A 21,152-nucleotide genomic window follows, 5' to 3' on the forward strand; every position below is an offset into this window, starting at 1 on the left:
TTTTTGTACAAATTTTACACGTATTGAGGAGCGGGTCATAAATCCCTGTTTGTTTTAACAGGGTGGCAGGGTAGAGGAATGGGGGGAAAAAACAGCTTCTTTGGACACATCTATTTGGAAGCAGACATGAAGAGGGCAAACCCTACTTTTTCATCATCTATAGCAAATGGTTAAAAAAAAAATACCCTCTCAACCTTGGGTATCTCTAAAAGACACTTCCTAGCTATTACCCACTCCAAGCCAATTATTTGAAGTTACTTCACTTGGTATGTCTTTTATGTCCACTGGGTAAATGATTCATTATGCTCACTGCTGCAGCACTCATAAACCAACACCCCTGCATGGCTTTAAAGGGTCTAACCTAGGACTGATGCAAGAAGAGACCAAGATGTCTTTTCTCTGCAGGTACCAATATTGCCTGTAAGGACACTATCTGTTGAGCTGACAGTACCAAGGTGCACATAAAAGCACGCAAGTAAAGCTACTGTGTTGCAAGAGAAGCCAGGACCTTGTGAAATGTTCTTCTCCATTATCATTTATTCTCTCAAGGGGATGCTAAAAAAACAGAACCAAAAAAACCACACATTGGTCTAAGCCACATTATAAATCCAAACATTGGTGTGGGATTTCACTTGGAGAGAAGGAAACTTGTTTTTTAAAAAGCCCCTCAAACCCCAATCAAGGTTGTAAGAAAAGCTCCCAATTTTACCACCCTCGCTTACCACCTAAGACTGGTAACTCTAAAGTTTTCTGAGGTGTAGAAGGGGTCAAAGCAGCAGGAGCACGAATGGCTGGAGGGAAGGAGTATCAAAACATGAAGGAGCCAAGATCTGCTTGAGAAAAAGCAGTGATGCTTCCTCACTGGACAGCTCCCAGGGGCTCTAGAGAATGCTTAGGAGGTCAAGTATGTGACTTAAGCAGAAGCTGCCTGTGGGAAGGTAACAGGAAAGAGTAGCATGATGAACGTAAGACAATGCAAGAGTCTAAATTTTTAAAGCTTCAAGATTTCAACAGAATGTGGATATATTTGAACTTTCAGAAGGGATAGTGTTTAAGAAAGGGTGAAACCAGAACACATAAAAGACCTGGGAATTCCCACAACCCCTAAGTGCTTCCTGCTCCAGGAGGTAAATGATTATGTGTTTACTGGAGGTCATACCATTTTCCCTGTTACTGGTGCAAAATAATTCATCAAATCCCCAAGCTTCTTTTCAAATCACGATTTCCCCATTTACTTTGGTCACCAAACAGTCCTATTCTTCAGTGGCCTGTAGACTCACTTCCACCTATCCCCCTGGGGGGCACAAATGAAGGAACTCCCCCTTAGGCTGGCTCCAGTAACTCAGAGTTAAGTAAGAGGTGGGGCTGGCAGCCTCCTGAAGACTAAAACAACATCAGGGACTAAACCTACCTTGCCAAGAACGGAGAATTTATTCAGATACTGTTTGCTAATTCATGTATGCCCCAACAGGGTAAGAATTAAAGGTAGAAACCTCACACTCTTCCTCATACCTGCCTGCTGCCCAACCAGATTCCAGACACTGCATCACTGTCACTGCCACCTTGCTAAACGGAGGCCCCTAGGCACTAATCACACAGGCAACTGCACATGTCATACAAATGCACCACAACTTTAAACTTACAGCATTAAAAGCTGTACGTCTCTCTCTGGCTACATTGGTGATTCTCCAGTTAGTTCAATATTTTAAAGGCTGCAGCAGCATGCAAAAGAATTTCATTTTGTTTCTTTAAAAAAAAAAAAAAAGTTAAGAAAGGTATCCAGGAGATGGTGAGTTTTATTTTGTCTTGTCTGGATAGAGGTTTGATTTGCTCTCGAATGTTCCAGGGTGGTGAGAGACTAGGAGAAAGCACAGAATGCAGGTCTATTCGGTGTAATCTTCTCCCTCATTTTCATCTTCACCATCAACGGCAAGAGCAGCATATTTGCTTGCAGAACTGAACTTAGAGGCTGGATTTTCTTCAGCTTTCTTTGGCTCAGGTGCAGATCTGGAGTCTTGATCCTTTTTGCCATCTTTCCTATCTGACTCCTTCCAGTGGTCTTTGTTCCCTCCATCTCCTGGACCATGGCTGGAATTTCCACTTTGGCCTTTTGGGGCACTCACCCCATCTACTTTATTTTCATCTTTCCTTACTGGTCCTTCCTCAGATGGTTGAGCTGGAACTACTTTCCCTCCACCACTTGTAGGGGACTGCTGCTCTGTGTCTGAGCTCTGAGATCGAGCAGGAGGGTTAGAACTTTGCTTCACCCAAGCATTCTCCTTTGGTGGAGGGGCTGGCATTACCTTTAGAGGCTGTTCAGGTTTGGGAGGCTTAGAAGTTGGAGACTGACAGTCTTCCTCTTTATTGGGTGTTTCATTTTCTAGAGACTTCTCACTCTCTCTCATTCGTGAATTTCTGCCAGATGTGGCTGATGTCCCCGATTGTGATGACTCACTTCCTGTCCTCGATCGTTCCCGTTCCTGAGTTTCTTCACTTCGCCAGCTTGGGTGTCTCTCCCGAGGCCGTCGTTCTAGTTTTGGCTCATCCAACTGACGCTGCAGTTTCTCCTGTTCCTTCTGTAGCCGCTCTTCTACTTCTCGTTCTCTAGCAGCTGTGTCAACAGGCTTTGCCCCTCCAAAGATAGAGGCTGCTCGACTGGACTGGGATGTGCTAGCAGAGGAATCATCTTCCTTAGGAGTACTCCGAGGCTTTAGGTTCAGTTTGGGTCTTTGGGGGGGACCTCTATCATCACGCCTATAATCATCCCGAGAGTAATCGTCTCTGGAGCTCCATGACCGGTCATCTCGTCTCTCATATCTGTCTTCATAGCGGTCCCCACCTCCTCTGTAGTCGTCATCCCTATGGTACCCACTACCAAATGCTCTTCTGCCACTGCCTATCCTGGAATCGTAGCTTCTATCATAGTCTCTGCTGCCTCGGTCATCATAGCGATCTCGGCCCCCGTATTGATCCATGTCCCAGCGTGGGCCATCACGGTAACTGTCCCGATACCCATCACGATATCGGTCTGAATCGTAACGATCTCGCAACTTGTCTCCAAAGCTATCATCACCTCTTCTAGGTGGGTAGTCATCAAAGCTGTCTGTAGCAGGACGGGCCCTCCAGTCTGTATCTGTTTTGTCAGAATCCCGATTTCTATCTCGGCCAAAAGAACGATCATCCCTGTCTTTATCCTGTGTTTGATCAGCAACGTCCATTCGAATTCTCCTGTTACCTAGAGACGCTTCACTGAGGCTCAGGGCAGTGAACAAGGAATCCATGTCCTCAAACTCAGCATAACCAAAACCTTTCAACCTCTCAGGATTGCTGGGTTCACGTGGTAAACTCACTGCACTGATATTTAATCCTCTAAAGAATTCCTTAATGGAGTCTTCTGTCACACCATAGGGCAGGTTCCCTAGAAAAGCAGTGTAGGGTGGTGATTTGGGAAGACGGCTCCGGTCAATATTGGGTTCCCGAGCAGCCCGTGGAGCAGTGGGCAGGATGGAACGGTCAATTGGAGGTGCCCTATACACATCATCATCATTACTATGCCAAGTGGTTGAAACATCTCCTTCTAGGTCATCTGTTTCATCAGCCCAGATGACTGGTTTGGGGGCATAGGTGTTTCCTCCACCAGTCCCTCCATCCTCAGCCAGGAAGTCTGTTAGGGAGATGGTCTTCCCCTTCTTATTCTTCTTTTTTGCTGAGGCCGCCATGTTGGGAGAGGGAAAGAGAGTAATCTTGGTTGTAGGTTCTTCTCTTTCATCACTTTATATATATCATGCCACTCCCACTCCCTTCTGGCTTGTAGAGTTTCTTCTGAGAAATCAGCTGTTGACCTTATGGGAGTTCCCTTGTATGTTATTTGTCATTTTTCCCTTGCTGCTTTCAACAATTTTTCTCTGTCTTTAATTTTTGCCAATTTGATTACTGTGTGTCTCGGCGTGTTTCTCTTTGGGTTTATCCTGTATGGGACTCTCTGTGCTTCCTGGACTTGGGTGGCTACTTCCTGTCCCCTGTTAGGGAAGCTTTCAACTATAATCTCTTCAAATATTTTCTCAGGTTCTTTCTCTCCTTCTTCTCCTTCTGGGACCCCTATAACAAGAATGTTGGGGCATTTAATGTTATCCCAGATATCTCTTAGGCTATCTTTGTTTCTTTTCATTTTTTTTTTCTTTATTTTGTTCTGCAGCAGTGAATTCCACCATTCTGTCTTCCAGGTCACTTATCCATTCTTCTCTCTCAGTTATTCTGCTATTGATTCCTTCTAGTGTAGTTTTCATTTCAATTATTGTATTGTTCATCTCTGTTGCTTGTTCTTTAATCCTCCTAGGTCTTTGTTAAACATTTCTTGCATCTTCTCCATCTTTGCCTCCATTCTTTTTCCAAGGTCCTGGATCATCTTCACTATCATTATTCTGAATTCTCTTTCTGGAAGCTTGCCTATCTCCACTTCATTTAGTTGTTTTTCTGGGGTTTTACCTTGTTCCTTCATTTGGTACATGGCCCTTTGCCTTTTCACCTTGTCCCTCTTTCTGTGAATGTGGTGTTTGTTCCACAGGTTGCAGGATTGTAGTTCTTCTTGTTTCTGCTGTCTGCCCTCTGGTGGATGAGGCTATATAAGAGGATTGTGCAAGTTTCCTGATGGGAGGGACTGGTGGTGGGCAAAGCTGGCTGTTGCTCTGGTGGGCAGAGCTCAGTAAAACTTTAATCCACTTGTCTGCTGATGGGGGGGTGCTGGGTTCCCTCCCTGTTGGTTGTTTGGCCTGAGGCAACCCAACACTGGAGCCTACTTGGGCTCTTTGGTGGGGCTAATGGAGGACTTTGGGAGGGCTCACGTCAAGGAGTACTTCCCAGAACTTCTGCTGCCAGTGTCATTTTCCTCACAGTGAGGCACAGCCACCTCCTGCCTCTGCAGGAGACCCTCCAACACTAGCAGGTAGGTCTGGTTCAGTCTCCTATGGGGTCACTGCTCCTTCCCCTGGGTCCCACTGCACACACTACTTTGTGTGTGCCCTCCAAGAGTGGAGTCTCTGTTTCCCCCAGTATTGTCAATGTCCTGAAATCAAATCCTGCTAGGCTTCAAAGTATGATTCTCTAGGAATTCCTCCCTCCATTGCCGGACCCCCAGGTTGGGAAGCCTGACGTGGGGCTCAGAACCTTCACTCCAGTGGGTGGACTTCTGTGGTATAAGTGTTCTCCGGTTTGTGAGTCACCCACCCAGCAGTTATGGGATTTGATTTTATTGTGATTTCGCCCCTCCTACAGTCCCATTTTTGCTTCTCCTTTGTCTTTGGATGTGGGGTATCTTTTTTGGTGAGTTCTAGTGTCATCCTGTCAATGATTGTTCAGCAATTAGTTGTGATTCTGTTGTTCTCGAAAGAGGGAGTGATAGCACACCCTTCTACTCCGCCATCTTGAACCAATCCTTGACATTATTTTTTAATCTAGTCTGAAAACTTTGTTTTTCAATTTGAGTATTTCCCCCTTTACTTTTTTTTTTTTTTTGGCGGTACACGGGCCTCTTACTGTTGTGGCCTCTCCCATTGCGGAGCACAGGCTCCAGACGCACAGGTTCAGTGGCCATGGCTCACGGAGCTAGCCGCTCCGCGGCATGTGGGACCCTCCCGGACTGGGGCATGAACCCGTGTCCCCTGCATTGGCAGGTGGACTCTCAACCACTGTGCCACCAGGGAAGCCCCCCTTTACTTTTAATGTAATTTTTGTACAAGATGAATACTTTTATTTTGAACACTCTTAGTAAGTGTTCATATTTTTCCTACCTATTCTATGTTCTTTTTTGTTTGTTCCCTTTCTTTATTTTGTTTGATTAATATGTATATTATTCATTATTTCATTCATGTTCTAGGCAACAAAAACATTAGACTGTGTCAGTTATCTCCTGGTTTATAATTAGTGTTCTTATGTTTTAAGTATATATCTTTACATGATATATAAAGATATACATACATATCATGTAAAGTTATATACTTAAAACAAGATATATCTATATCTATATCTATATCTATCTTTTGCATCAATACCCCCTCATTCTCGTACTACTTTGATTTTTATTGATACCTACTATCTGTCATATTCTGCAAAATCACAAACAAAGCAAAACACCTCACTTAGGCAATCTTAATTTAGGTTTACTCACTGTGGTTCACAAATCTTTATGTCTATTCGACATGGACTATTCGAGATCTAAAGACATTCCATGCTGGGTTGCAACAACTGATATTCTCCTCAGATTGCAAATCTTCCCAAAAGTGTTCTTCTCTAATATATTCTCTCAGTAAGATCCTGCTATATTTTAAGCCAGAACCTCAAAGGTAATCTAAACAGTATATATAGTATCTACACTTTTCTCCTTTACCCTCTGCAATTAACAGGTCATCTTTTCTCATGAAGTTATCCACCTAATATCCTTCCTATACACCCTCTTTTTCCATTTTTATTCAGTTCCAGGTTTTTACCTTGCATCTCTTTTCAGCTCACCTCTTCAAAAAATTCTCCATCCAGCTGTGAGAATGATATCATACATTGGCAAATCTGAATGCACTTATATTCTAAGCCATTTACTGTTCCCTTATTGCCTAAAGCTCCTCTTTATAACTGATGGTGCCTTTCAGGATCTGACCCCAACTTGTTCTTCAGTTTCATCTCCTTCGATTCAATCCTTTCTTAATTTAAGCTTGTTATACAGAACTCCTTATATTTAAGTCAGTAGCAATCCATGAAAATAAGGTCTACTAAGTTAAACAAAACTTAAGTGATCGTAGAAACAGTTCACCAAATAAATTCAAAACACCATCAGGAGACAACAGTGCTGAAAATAGACATGAAGTATGTATTTTTGATTAGTATAAGGCCAAAACAGAAACATTACCATAATACAGTGGCATGAAATTTTATTTAAGACACTTTTTTATTTATAGAATATTATTCAATTGCCATTTTTATACATCAAAAATAGTTGAACATTGGCAATTTCCTTGAGTCCAACCTTATAATTACATCTGAACTCTATTTCTCCAAGTTTCCTGGAACAAAGAAATAGAGTTCAGAATTTTTATATATACCCTTGACCCTTGAACAGCATGTGTTTGAACGGTACAGGTCCACTTACATGCACATTTTTTCAACAGTAAATACTACATTACTACACAATATATGGTCCCTTCCTCCCTTCCTTCCTTTCTCTCCTTCTTTCTTTCTGACTGTAAACGATCTACCTGTCAAGAGAAATGCAAGGAAACATTCTTTCAGAAAGTGCCAACAAATTATCTCCAATAAATCACATCATGTCACAGCAGCAAAGTATATTTAGGGTGATATTCAAGGTGACAAAAAGAACAAATTAATATTGACTAAAAAAATGCCCATCTGTAATGAGATCATTAAAGACCAGGACAAATATAACCTCTATATTATCCTGAGATTAATTCTTCACAGGCACAAGAAAACACTATGTCTGCCTTGACTTGCCCTGGTTTACTTTTTACTATGTCAAAAGGAATTTTTTGAAATGGGATGCATGTGTTACCAAAGACATCACTGCCAGAAAATATTTATCTTCCAAAAATTACTTAAGAATAATCAGCAGCAATTAGACTTTGCAATTTGTTCTTCGAACCAACAAGACTAATTACTTAATGATACAATTATCCAAAACTAATTGAGAGTCTCCAATTACCCAGAGAGAAAAAAAAATACTTGCAATGCTTTATGTCTCACAAACAAAGAATTTTAAATCTTGGTAGCCAATTCATGTGCTGCTCCAGGTCTTGGTTTTCTCACAGTTAATAAGGAGAGTGACTAATCAGGACTTTAATTTTAGAAGCTTCTTTTATAAATCTGTGATGATGACTTTGTACCTATCTTTTGCATTCTGATGAAGTGTAAAATATTTTCACACCAACAATCTCTTAAACCCTGAATGATTTTTGTTTTTTGGAAAAGCATTTAGATCATTCTAGTCTTAACTGCATTAACTGCATGTCTTATACTAAAAGAAGAAATAGCATGGAAAATATCTTGCAATCTTGCACAAGTAAAATGTATTTTACTTAATTTTATTTTACAGGCAGCACTGTAGTTGCATTGTATATATATGTATAAACAGACATACATAGTATATATATACACACACACATACATATATACATATACATATATACATATGGGTATATATAAAATTGCAATGTATTTTCCCAGTAGAGAAATATGGATATAGATATAAAGATAAACCCATTCAAGCCAATTAAACTAAGAACTACTCAGATAAATGAAAGATGAGAAAAAGAGCTAAATTTCATTTTTTCTTATAATTATGTTTTGATGTTTAAATAAAGTTTGGATTCTTTACAAGAAAATAGATATGAGAGAGTATGAGCAAAATCAATGGAGGAAAATATCATCAATTACACACACTCTAAATAATCAAACCATAGAATATATGACCATAGTAACAGTGGGATAGGATTGCCTCAGTTGTCTTTAGGAAATACATTGAGAGAAAACCATAATTAGGCAGCTTTGTAAAGAAATCTTGCCTCTACAAATAATGTTTAAGATAAAATGTTTAATGCTTCTATAAATTGTATCACTAACATTTATCCAGATGACATAGGAGTTTAGAGTTTGGAGAAACTGAAGATTGATCAATGTGTATAGCTGGGGATGAGTATAGAAATAAGAAATGGAAATAGATCATGTGTTAAATTTAAAAAGATGAATAAAACTTGGAGACTTGCAAGGTAGGGAAGATTCCATTCTAAGTAAACTGAACAGTGTGAGCAAAGCCAAAGAAATGAATATATATGTAAGACATGAGGAAGTTAATCTGAACAGAATGAGGGAATATCAAAGAGAAACTGAAGTTAAGAATACATTGACAAAAAAAAAAAAAAAAAGAATACATTGACAAAAGGTCAGATTATGGAAGGCCTTGAAAATCAGCCAGTGGAGATAGATGACATTTTTCCTGATAATAATGAGAAATTACACAATTTTTGAATAGGAGAGTGACACAATTAAAATAGTATTTGAAAAGGTTAGTTTTCAGCAAGGTGCTGAAAAAAATTGGAGGGGGGAGTGGAAGTAGTCAAATTACATAGGATACTTTGAATTCAAATTGAACATTATAAATTTCTTTATGAAAAATGAACTAAAGACATGTATCCAACAACAGTTAAACATGGTACAGGAATGGATTTTAAAATTAGATATGTTGCCTAAGATAACTCATCTATCAGTTTACACTCAAAGCTAGCACTCAAACAAAAAAAGCAAAATCTCATTCAAAAAATATACTTTAGATGCTAAAATAATTAATCATGTAACATGATTAATTACATTAATTAGCATTTGTCTGTTTTAGCAGAAGCCTATTAAGTAAAGTTAGCTCAAAAAGGTCGAGCATTAATGAACAAGTAATTTCACCTGTTAAACTTTAAAAAGCTTTTATTTCTTTTATTTATTATTTTGTTTTTAGTAATACAATCTAAAAAGTCTCAGATTACAGGAAACATCATTTCTTCAATTTTTAGTGAATAGAAGAATGTTGAGGTAAATAAGATACATTTTAAATATTTCAAAAAGCATGTAGAAGTTATAGGCCCAATGCTGTGTTTAATACCCAAATTATACTGATTTCCTCCTATAAAGTAGGTACATATTTTTTTAAGATTAGAAAAAAAAGACATGGAGGTAAAGATGATTTGCTAAAGTATAGGCTATTAAAAATATAGTTCATTTTTTGTGTGTCTAAAGTACACATAATAGATGATATTAGAGATACTTCAGAAATATTTTATAATTTTATAATAATATTTTATATTTTTTCTACAAAAAATTAATAGAGTAAGCACTATTTTCAAAAAATAACATAAAAAGGGTTCTTGGCCCATGGATTTTGGTCCAAAGAGAAAACAAAACAAAGTAAAACAAGAAACAACAAAACAGCGTGTTCTAATAAAAGCAATAATACTACTTTAAAGATATTTTTAAATAGCTTGATAAGGATTTTCTTATAAGAATTTAGCTTTGATTTACATTTAAATATTTTTAATATGCCAGAACTTGATTTTAAAATTGAGAAAATAACTTTAAATTAATAAAATCTCAAATACATATTTTCTTCTAGTATTGAATTACTGCTACCACCTCAGAGATACAAAAAAAAAAAAAAATCTGCCTCATTTTACAATGAGAATAAATAGCACCTGTTGAGCCTCAGTAAGTGTGTATGTATTTAGATTCAGGCATTAAGTTGTTGAAAATGATTAAGAAATGCCAATATTTTGGCCATTATTATAAATAAATCATTTTTTTTCCTGTAGCAAAGTGAATTCCTGAAATCGCATCAGAAATCACTCAGACCTTATTTCTTCTAAAGCACTATTTTTTAAAATGTTTTCTTGATATTTTTAAACAGTTAAGATTGTTATTATAGAGGAATAATTTCAAAATATTTAAAATATACAGTCAGTTATATATATCAATAAAAAGGAAGCAGAGAGTGGTGGATAGAAACTGACCTCATTCACTGTGGCGTAGTAGCTTTCATGCTTGAATGTGGGTGAGTTGTCATTTCTGTCTCTCACCACAATTCGAACTTCATGGTAGATAACAGTACCCACTTTTTTGTTGATGCACTGAACTTGTACCACGATGGAGTGTATGTTCATTGGAGGCTGTAACACAGAAATTGCATCTTTTTAAAAAAATAATTGAAACTGAAGCATCTCATTACTGTCAAAGTATTTGTTTAAGAAAATCTTCTATGCTTATTCGCTTTTAAATGATAGTGATCTATAAAAATTCATCTATTTTGCCTTATTTTAAGGAAAAGTGAAGATAATCATGATTATTTCATTGTTTAACTTTTAAAATATAGGGTCTGAGGTAGCATTATGTTCATAATTAGAAGACTGGTGATGAACACAATCACAAAATTAATGTCTGATATTTGATGGGATGCCACAAATTTTGTCCTTCCAAAAGTCAAAGAAGCAATGACATAAACTTCTAATTTATAAAAACAATGTATTAATGATAATATACATAGGATAGAGAGATTGTATAACATGGTATATCATTTGTTTAAATCTATAGTTTTGCTAAAATATTAAATGTTCATATCTGATAAAAACTAAAATATAGATAACCAAAAGAAGAGAATCCATTCACAACCCAATCAAACTTCCTAATTCTATACAGTTAAATGTTTATTTTGCTAATCTTTCCCTCTTTCCAAATATACATCTGTTTTATACACACACACACACACGTGAGTATCATCCCATGTTTGCAAATATAGATTTTCTATAGAACTTTGATGTATACTACTACGAAGCTATATTTTGTATTCCATCATAAGTCTATAGCATAGTGGTCTAAGTAAAAACTTATAATGAGACGTTTATTATTGTCAATTTTTGTCATTACAAGCAAAATGTTTATACCTTGGTAAACATACTGTACCTAAATATGTGCTAACTTTAATTATTTTTTATGATAAATTCTTATAAGGGGAGAATTGTCATCAAGGGGGCGTTTATTACTCAGGTGCTATGATAAAGGGCTTGCAGAAGTGGGATACACACATCTCTGACTCTAGAGCTAAAGTGTTTAATGCCATAGAATATTTCTTTGTGATTTTTAAAATCTCTTTTTTTTTGAGTTTATAAAATTTTCTTTACATATAATTCTATCAGTATGATCTATTCTGACCACCCTGTTTAGAATGCCATGCCTACAGTCTGCTCTGTCCTTTCAACCTTCCCCCTATTTATTTACTGTTTTTACTGCATTTCTCATGCATCACATGGCATATTACACATTTTATATACTTGTTTGAGTTTGTCTCCCTTTACTGTACTGGAAGCTTCATAAAGCCTGGGGTGTTATTTTGGCCATGACTAAATCTCTCTACCCAGTAACTAGCACTGTGTCTAGAACAGATGACTGAGTACTACCTGAGTTGCACTGCTGTGCTTCTAGCCTTAGTTCCATAACCTACTAATTGTATGATCTAGATGCAAACTCTCTCTGTGCTTAGTTATTCATTTCTAAAAATGGGGATAATACTAAACACTGACATGACATAATCATCATAAGTGTTATATGAACTTACCCTGTGCTAGGCACATAGTAACACATAACAGATATAAACTATTTTTTACTTATAAAAAGCTAAATCTCCAAAAAAGTAAAAAAAAACATGAATCTAAAAAATACAAACTGACAATCTTGAATTATAAAACAAATTATTAAATATTTGGATTAAAACCAATTTAAAGATATAGCAATGATTACTGGAACTTAGGATAGGTTCATTAAAAATGTCACATTTCTAATGAGAAGAATGTTGTAGAAACTATACCTAACCTGAAGAAAACATTGTTTAATATCAAGATATTTTTATGGCCAATAAAGATAAATGCAATCGAATTGTATTGTACCTGGCTGAATAATTGTATCTAGAAAGAATAACTTGAAGCATCATTATCATATGGAGGAAGGTCTCTAGTGAAGTACCATACAGATCTGAGTTCTAATGTCTGCCCCAATTCACTTTTAATCACTGACATATATAAATGTATTAAAGCCATGTGTGTAAAAAATCTGTGAATGCTACAAAGTTCAGAAGGATATATACTACATTTAATGATAAAAGACAAGGTTCAAAATCATCTTATCAGAATAATAAGTATCAAAAATCTACACTTTTACAATAATAAATTTAAGTAATCTTATTTGTATTAGAAAAAAAGTTAATTGCCCAAATATAATAATAAGTGGCTACAAACATTAATATGAAAATATAATTGTAAAATTTTGAGTTTTACAAAATTTTGAGTTGGCATGTAAAGATGAGTTTACATGCCAACACTGTAAATGGACTACTAGAATAATAATACAAACTACTTCATATGCATTAATAATAGATGAAGAGATAGGTGGATTACAATAGGCACCATTTTATGGGCAAATAGGAAGTGAAGTCTAATCATCCTGAGAATGTGTGATAAAATTTGAGATGTTTAAACTAAAAATCACAAGATTCATCAGACATCTGAATGGTTGTTATGAAAAGATAAATTAGTTTATTCACTGTAGTCTCAGAGTGTAGAAATAAGAATAATAAATAAAAAGTATTACAAAGCATATGTTTTCAATGTAAGTAGAGATTTTCTATTAATCCAAGTGGGACAGAATAAAATGGACTATCCGAAAAATTAAGACCATCACTGAAAATCTGTAAGCTTGAGACTAAAAGATAACTTAAAAAGACTAGGTCTTAGAAATATTCTGGAAAGAATTTAAATTATATGACCTCCATTTTTACTACCAGTTTTAAAGTCTTTGCTTTAATAGGCTTTTTAAGAAAAGTACTGCATATTTCAATTGTAAAGTAAAAAACAGAATAAATACTTGTACTATTAGCCCTTGGCACACCTCTCAGAAGACAATCAGGTGATCATTTATGTTCTTCTAAAGTTACTTATCTTATAAATATTGTGAGAGAGACCTATAAAACCATTCCATATCAACTTCTAATTCTATAGTAAGTGTTAGCATGGAACAGAAAGGTCACAATCTTTGTAAGTAGAGGATCAGATGTAGTGTGCTCTGACTTAGTGACACTTAGTCGCACTAAGTGCCCATAGATTAGATATAACCAGGTCACCTGGAACTCTTGTCACTGTCAACTTTAGTCCCCTATGCAACTGTTAGTAGCATGGATAGAATTTAGCTTGCAATAAATTCCAACCATAATGGATCATGATGAAGGCAAGAATTCCCTGTGGCTAATATACAGCATTCACTGTAATCTCACATTGGAATAGAATCTATTCTGGTCTGTAGGAAGGTCATAAATATACCAGACAGTTCCACCAAGTCTACTAGTGAGAGTTTAGGGAATCCAAAATGCTTAGGAATGTATTAGGGAAGTTTTGGTTTATTTTTAATAACTGGGTGGCAAAAATAAGTCATGGCAATTCTATCTTCTCTGATTCTCTTAAATTGCTTCATTCATGACACAAATCAGAAAAAAAAAATGCTGTGTATAAACTGTTTGGAGGTAATTATTTAGGGTGCTTACCATTCATATATACCTAGACATGAAAACTATTGTCCAAATTTAAAAACAATTGTTCAGCATAGTACTCTGAATGTATATTTGCATATCTGTATGTTAGTACACATGTGTGAATACATTTTGACATACATAGATAAAATTCAGGAATGATATGTACCAACAGTTGATGAAGGTTATATTTGAAAAGTAAGGCCAAGAGTAAAAAGTAAGTGAAGAATTTTTTCCAATAAATATGTATGAATTTTTTAATTTGAAAAAAATTTATTACATTTTTCAATCACTTAAGTTGTAACATGCAAAGTGAAGCTTTTATAAATAATTTGTTGATGCAAACAGTGTAGATTATAGCATAGATATTCAGTCTAAGGAGAGCTGAGTTTTTCCTAGAAACTACATTATTTGGATTGCTTAATAAATAAATGTTTAGCAAACCTGAATAAGAACTGATTTTATTTTTCATAAAGCAAAGGCAAACGTTATTCACTCCTCACAGGAATGAAAGTTTTTTATCATGATTTTTCTTCCTATATAAATACTATTTTTACAAAATAAAAAAATCTTCATTACTTTAAAAATAAACTGCAGGACAGTGAAAAGAAATAAGACCCAGTGTGTTGTACAAATGCTTTTTAAATAATGAAACAAAAGTTAACATAAATGGCTGGCCAGAGTTATAAGTTTACTTCATTTATTAAACTTTCAAAATAAATGGTATATTTAAAGAAGTTGCCTAAAGAAGAAAGTACTGATTTGAAAATATTGTTAGGTATATGTAATATTTAGAAATGTGTAGGTTTTTCACAATCAGTTATTAAGGACACTAGGTTTATTTAATTGTACTTATTTTATGCAAAGTTCAACGTGGGTTGGGATTAATATGATACAGTCCTTTTACATTAAGCAAATCCTGTAAAACTGATATGAGATGAATATAGATAACTATAATGTGAGTCAAAAAAGAGTTCTGAGGGAATTCCCTGGCACTCCAGTGGTTAGGACTTGGTGCCTTCACTGTGGGGGCCTGAATTCAATCCCTGGTTGGAGAATTAAGATCCTACAAGCTGCATGGCACACCACCCCCCCCAAAAAAAAGAGTTTTGAAGGCTTAGGAGTTTGGAGTAAGAAATTATGTACAAGTGTTACTATTAGGAAATATTTTATGTAGAGAGTAGAAATTTAAGACATGTTTTGGTAGTAGATAACATTTAACTGATGGTAACGGATAAAGGTAATTTCAAAGTATAGGTTCAAAAGAGTATCAGGGTAGGCATGATAAGAAGAAGTTAGATTATGTTGAGGGAACAGCAATTAGTTCAATTTTCCTAGATTAGAGAGTATATGTTTCTAAATAAAAGGAAAAGAGAGGGCTTCCCTGGTGGTGCAGGGGTTGAGAGTCCGCCTGCCGATGCAGGGGACACGGCTTTGTGCCCCAGTCTGGGAGGATCCCACGTGCAACGGAGCAGCTGGGCCCGTGAGCCATGGCCGCTAGGCCTGCGTGTCCGGAGCCTGTGCTCCGCAATGGGAGAGGCCGCAACAGTGAGAGGGCCGTGTACCGCAAAAAAAAATAAAAATAAAAAATAAAAGGAAAAGAGATAGGCTGCAGCTTGAATCTAGGAAACTTCAAGGGACAGTTTGCAATGAGAATTCATCTACCAATAAGGTCAGAACTGTGTTTTGAGACACTAAAACTGGAGAAGGTTGAATAGTGAAATATAGTAAGGAGAACTATTAGGAGATTTTTCCAAAGTCAAGTGAGAACTAAGAGGTCTTGTCCTGGAGTTATGCTGATGGATGCAAATGCAAGACATACTGTGGAGATAAAAGTACAAAAGTTAGTAGTTAAATGGATATTGGCCTGGAAATAGAAGTCAAAGCTCTTTGTGCATTTACCAATTTAAAATCAAAAAAAAGAGATGTTAAGATATTCAGCATGTTTCATGCTATTGGATTCTAAGAATTAATATAGTTAAAATGGCCATACTACCCAAAGCAATCTACAGGTTTATTGTGATCCCTATGAAATTACCCATGACGTTTTTCACAGAACTAGAACAAAAAATCCTAAAATTAATATGGAACCATAAGTGACCCAGAATTGCCAAAGCAATTCTTAGGAAAAAGAACAAAGCAGGAGGCATAACCCACCCAGACTTCAGACAATACTGCCAAGCTTCAATAATCAAAACAGCATGGTATTGATACAGAAACAGACATATGGATCAATGGAACAGAATAGAGAGACCAGAAATAAACCCACACACCTATGGACAATTAATCTTCAACAAAGAAGGCAAGAATATACAATGCGGAAAAGAGTCTCTTTAGCAAGTGGTGTTGGGAAAGTTGGACAGCTGCATGTAAATCAATGAAGTTAGAACACACCCTCACACCACACAGAAAAATAAACTGAAAATGGCTTAAAGACTTAAATATAAGACATGACACTATAAAACTCCTAGAAGAGAACATAGGCAAAACATTCTCTGACATAAATTGTACCAATGTTTTCTTAGGTCAGTCTCCCAAGGCAATAGAAATAAAAGCAAAACTAAACAGATGGGACCTAATCAAACTTTCAAGCTTCTGTACAACAAGGGAAACCATAAACAAAATGAAAAGGCAACCTACAGACCAGGAGAAAATATTTTCAAATAATGTGACAGACAAGGGCTTAATTTCCAAAATACACAACTCAACAACTCAATTGAAAAATGGGCAGAAGACTAAATAGACATTTCTCCAAAGAAGACATCCAGATGGCCAATAGACACATAAAAAGATGTTCAGCATCACTAATTATTAGAGAAATGCAAATCAAAACTACAATGAGGTACCACATCACACTGGTCAGAATAGGTATCATTAAAAAGTCTACAAATAATAAATGTTGGAGAGGGTGTGGAAAAAAAGGAACCCTCTTACATTGTTGATGGGAATGTAAACTGATGCAGCCATTATGGAAAAGTGTATAGAGGGTTCCTCAAAAAACTAAAAATAGAATTGCCATATGATTTAGCAATCCCACTCCTAGGCATATATCCAGACAAAACTATAATTCTAAAATATACATGCACCCCTATGTTCATAGCAGCACTATATACAATAGACAAGACATGGAAACAACCTAAATGTCCATCGACAGATAAATGGATAAAGATGCTGTGTGTGTGCGTGTGTATATATATATACACACACACACACACACACACAATGGAATATTATTCAGCCATTAAAAAGAATGAAACAATGTCATTTGCAGCAACATGGATGGACCTAGAAATTATCATACTAAGTAAAGTAAGTCAGAAAGAGAAAGACAAATACCATATGATATCACTTATATGTGGAATCTAAAGTACAACAAAAATGAACATATCTGTGAAAGAGAAACAGACTCACAGACATAGAGAACAGACTTGTGGTTGTCAAGGGAGAGAGGGGTGGTGGATGGAAGGATTGGGAGCTTGGGATTAGCAGATGCAAACTAATATATAAAGGATGGATAACAACGAGGCTTGACTGTATAGCACAGGGAACTATATTCAATATCCTGTGATAAACCAGAATGGAAAAGAATATGAAAAAGAATATATATATGTATAACTGAGTCACTTTGCTGTACAACAGAAATTAACACAACATTGTAAATCAACTATACTATACTTCAATAAATTTTTAAAAATGTTGGGATTGTTATGAACACAATTTTTCAATATTCAAATCTTTTAAAAGTTTGCCCAGAGTTTTGAGATAAGTATAACAGGACTGTGCCAGAATTATATTTTTTATTACAATTTGAATTATTGATTTTATTGTGACCACTATTATCCTATGTCCAATAGTGATTAGAGGATATTGCTCATGAGACAATAATTATAGACTTTAAATTAATAGACTTTAAAACAAAGAGTATAACAAAAGACAAATAAGGGCATTACATGATGATAAAGAGGTCAACTAAATAAGAAGATATAACATTTTAAAACATATATATACCTAACATAAGGGTGCCTAAATATATAAAGCAAATATTAAATGGCATAAATAAATTAACACTAATACAATAATAGTAGAGGACTTTAATTCTCCACTTATATCGAATGGATATCATCCAGACAGAAATTCAAAAAGGAAACATTGACCTTAAATGACACATTGTATCACATGGACTAGATAGGTATCAACAGAACATCCCATCCAAAGGAGCAGAATTACCTACTCTTTTCAAGTCCACATGGAACATTCCCCATAATAGATCACATGCTAGCCAAAAACAAGTCTCAATAAATTTAATATTACTGACATCATATTGAGTTATTTTCCCACAACAATTGTATGAAACTAGAAATCAATTATAGGAAGAAAACTGCAGAAAATATACGTATGTGGAGACAACAACATGGTACTAAAAAAATAAGCAATGGGTCAACAAAGAAATCAAAGAGGAAATTTAAAAAAATACCTTGAGAAGAATGAAAATATAAACACAACTTTCCAAAATCTATGGAACACAATAAAAACAGTTCTAAGAGGGAAATTTATAGTGATACAGAAAAATATCAAACAAACAACCTAATTTTACACCTAAAGGAATTAGAAAAAGAACAAAGCCCAAAATTATTAGACGAAAGGAAATGATAAATATCAGAGTGGAAATAAATGAAATAGAGACAAAAGGGCAATAGAAAGAACAATGAAACTAAGAGCTCTTTTTTAAAAAGATAAACAAAATTGATCTTTAGCCAGACTCATCAAGAGAAAAAGAGAGAGGGCCCAAATAAAGTAAATTAGAAATGAAAGAGCAGAATTTACAACTAATATCATAGAAATACAAACAATAATAAGAGACTACTACAGACAAGTTTATGTCAAAAACTGGACAACCTAGAAGATATAAACAAATTAGAAATATACAATCTTCCAAGATTGAATAAGGAAGAAATAGAAAATATGAACAGATAAATTACTAGTGATGAAATTAAACCAATAATCAATAAACTCCCAACAAACGAAAGTATAGAACCAGAAAGCTTCACAAGGGAATTCTACCAAACATTTAAAGAGTTAATACCTATCCTTCTCAAACTATTCCAAGACAAAATACAAATGAAAGGAATGCTTCCAAATTCATTCTATGAGGCCAGCATTACCTTGATATCAAAACCAGACAAAGACATTATAAAAAGAGAAAATTAGAGGCCAATATTCCTGATGAACATAGATGCAAAAATTCTTAACAAAATATTAGCAAACTGAATTCAACAATACATTAAAAGGTTCATACATCATGATCAAGTGGGATTTATTCCAGGGATGCAAGGATGGTTTAATATTTGCAAATCAATCCAAATTATACACCATATTACCAAATGAAGGATAAAAATCATATGATCATCTCAATAGATACAAAAAAAGGATATGACAAAATTCAACATCCATTCATGTTAAAAAAAAAAAGACTCTCAACAAAGTTGGTATATTGGGACTATAGCTCAACATAATGGCCAATTTTTTTTTTTTTTTTTTTTTTGCTAAGAACATACTATTGATTTAACAACAAGCGATTAGTCTTATGTGTATTACTATGCACCATTACTTTCTCTGTTCAAACAACCAAAACTAAACAAATCAAAGGCAATGCTATTTATTTTTTGTTCATTTTCACAGGTGATCCTTTGATGTTGAGTTTGTCCACAGAAACATTTATCTCCCGCGTTCAATGGCTGGGTTTTGATGAAATTTCTCCCTTCTTTTAAGTTCTTGGGATCCTGAATTCTCATGACCAATGCTTCACATCCTAGAGTTTTCTAGATTGCACCATTGTCCTCTTGGTTGGTACTTCAGAATCTCATTTTGCCATTCATCATCAAAAGCATGAGCATCACTTTCATTCATATTGATGAACTCTTGATTGACCTCTTCATATCCAGTCTTGCTGTTTTTTGACTTTTTAATGACATGAGTTCAGTCATGAAGGTGATGACCAACAGCCACTTTTTCTAGTCCACTCTCAAGAATCTCTCAGTGCCCTCCTGCTTTCTTTTATTCCTCCTGGAGCCCTGCGAGTTTGAGTTGAGGTCTGGAAAATCTTTGGTTGTTCATCTCCTACTTTGGAATAAGTCATAACTGAGGAAGAACTAAACAAATGTCCATTTGGATCCATTGAAAAGTGACCAAAGTTTCTTTGTAATTCCTGCATACTGTTTCATATATTTAACATTATTTGGTCCATTGCCTGAAGAGGGTTGACATCTGTACAAGTCAAGGAGTTTTCTCCATCCTCATGTCCCGTATGGTTACAAGCTCTTCCTCTACCATCAGAGATGCTGAACATGTCTCTTCCAAAAGGTTCAGAAAAATTTCTCATCATCTGTTGCATACTTTCTCAGTGTGCCATAAAAGAATCAGAGAAGAAAGGATCATCCTCAAAGCTGATGCTCAGCATCCCAAACATCCTGGTTCTGTCTCAGGTGGCAACATTCACGGACAGACTGGAAAACGATGCAACTTGCTGTGGCTGCAGCCTGAGCCAGCCTGTTCAATAATGGCCATTTATGACAAACTCACAGCTAACATCATACCCAATGGTGAAAAGCTGAAAGCTTTTCCTCTAAGATCAAGAATAAGACAAGGATGCTACTCTCACCACTTTTGTTCAACATAGTATTGGAAGTCCTAGTGCCAGCAATTAGATGAGATAAAATAAATAAAAGATATCCAAATTGGAAGGGAAGAAGTAAAACTGTCACTATTTGCAGATGACATAATGCTATATGTAGAAAACACTAAAGACTTCACCAAAAAATTACTATAACTAGTAAATTCAGTACAGTTTCAGGATACAACAAATTTAATATACAGAACTCTGTTGCGTTTCTATACATTAATAATGAACTATCAGAAAGAGAAATCAAGTAAATGATCCTACTAACAACTGCATTAAACAGAATAAATACCTAGGAATAAATTTAACCAAGGAGATAAAAGATCTGTACTCTGAGAACCCTAAGACGTTGATGAAAGAAATGGAAGATGA

General features: G+C 35.5%; 2 protein-coding genes and 1 pseudogene across 18 annotated transcripts in view; all 3 read right to left on the minus strand.

Moving 5' to 3' along the window:
* PCDH15 (protocadherin related 15) overlaps positions 1-21,152 on the minus strand; it is a 729,696-nt gene that overhangs the window by 446,187 nt on the left and 262,357 nt on the right. For all 17 annotated transcript variants that reach the window (XM_060118371.1, XM_060118174.1, XM_060118091.1 and 14 more), the window contains one exon: positions 10,548-10,703. In XM_060118371.1, coding sequence (XP_059974354.1) covers positions 10,548-10,703 — 156 coding nt within the window. The remainder of the gene's footprint in view (positions 1-10,547; positions 10,704-21,152) is intronic.
* On the minus strand, positions 910-3,730 carry LOC132492801 (eukaryotic translation initiation factor 4B-like). Its single transcript, XM_060102669.1, has 2 exons — positions 1,644-3,730; positions 910-928 (listed from the first exon to the last, which is right to left on the minus strand). The coding sequence occupies exon 1, from the start codon at positions 3,717-3,719 to the stop codon at positions 1,884-1,886; it is 1,836 nt and encodes a 611-aa protein (XP_059958652.1). The 5' UTR covers positions 3,720-3,730; the 3' UTR covers positions 910-928; positions 1,644-1,883.
* LOC132502584 (myeloid leukemia factor 1-like) lies at positions 19,761-20,570 on the minus strand (annotated as a pseudogene).

The sequence above is a fragment of the Mesoplodon densirostris genome, chromosome 1 (assembly GCF_025265405.1).
Source record: "Mesoplodon densirostris isolate mMesDen1 chromosome 1, mMesDen1 primary haplotype, whole genome shotgun sequence".
NCBI lineage: Eukaryota > Metazoa > Chordata > Mammalia > Artiodactyla > Ziphiidae > Mesoplodon > Mesoplodon densirostris.

What these genes read in the sequence shown, in the direction of transcription:
- LOC132492801 (XM_060102669.1), bottom strand. Translation starts at nt 3,719, where the DNA reads ATGGCGGCCTCAGCAAAAAAGAAGAATAAGAAGGGGAAGACCATCTCC.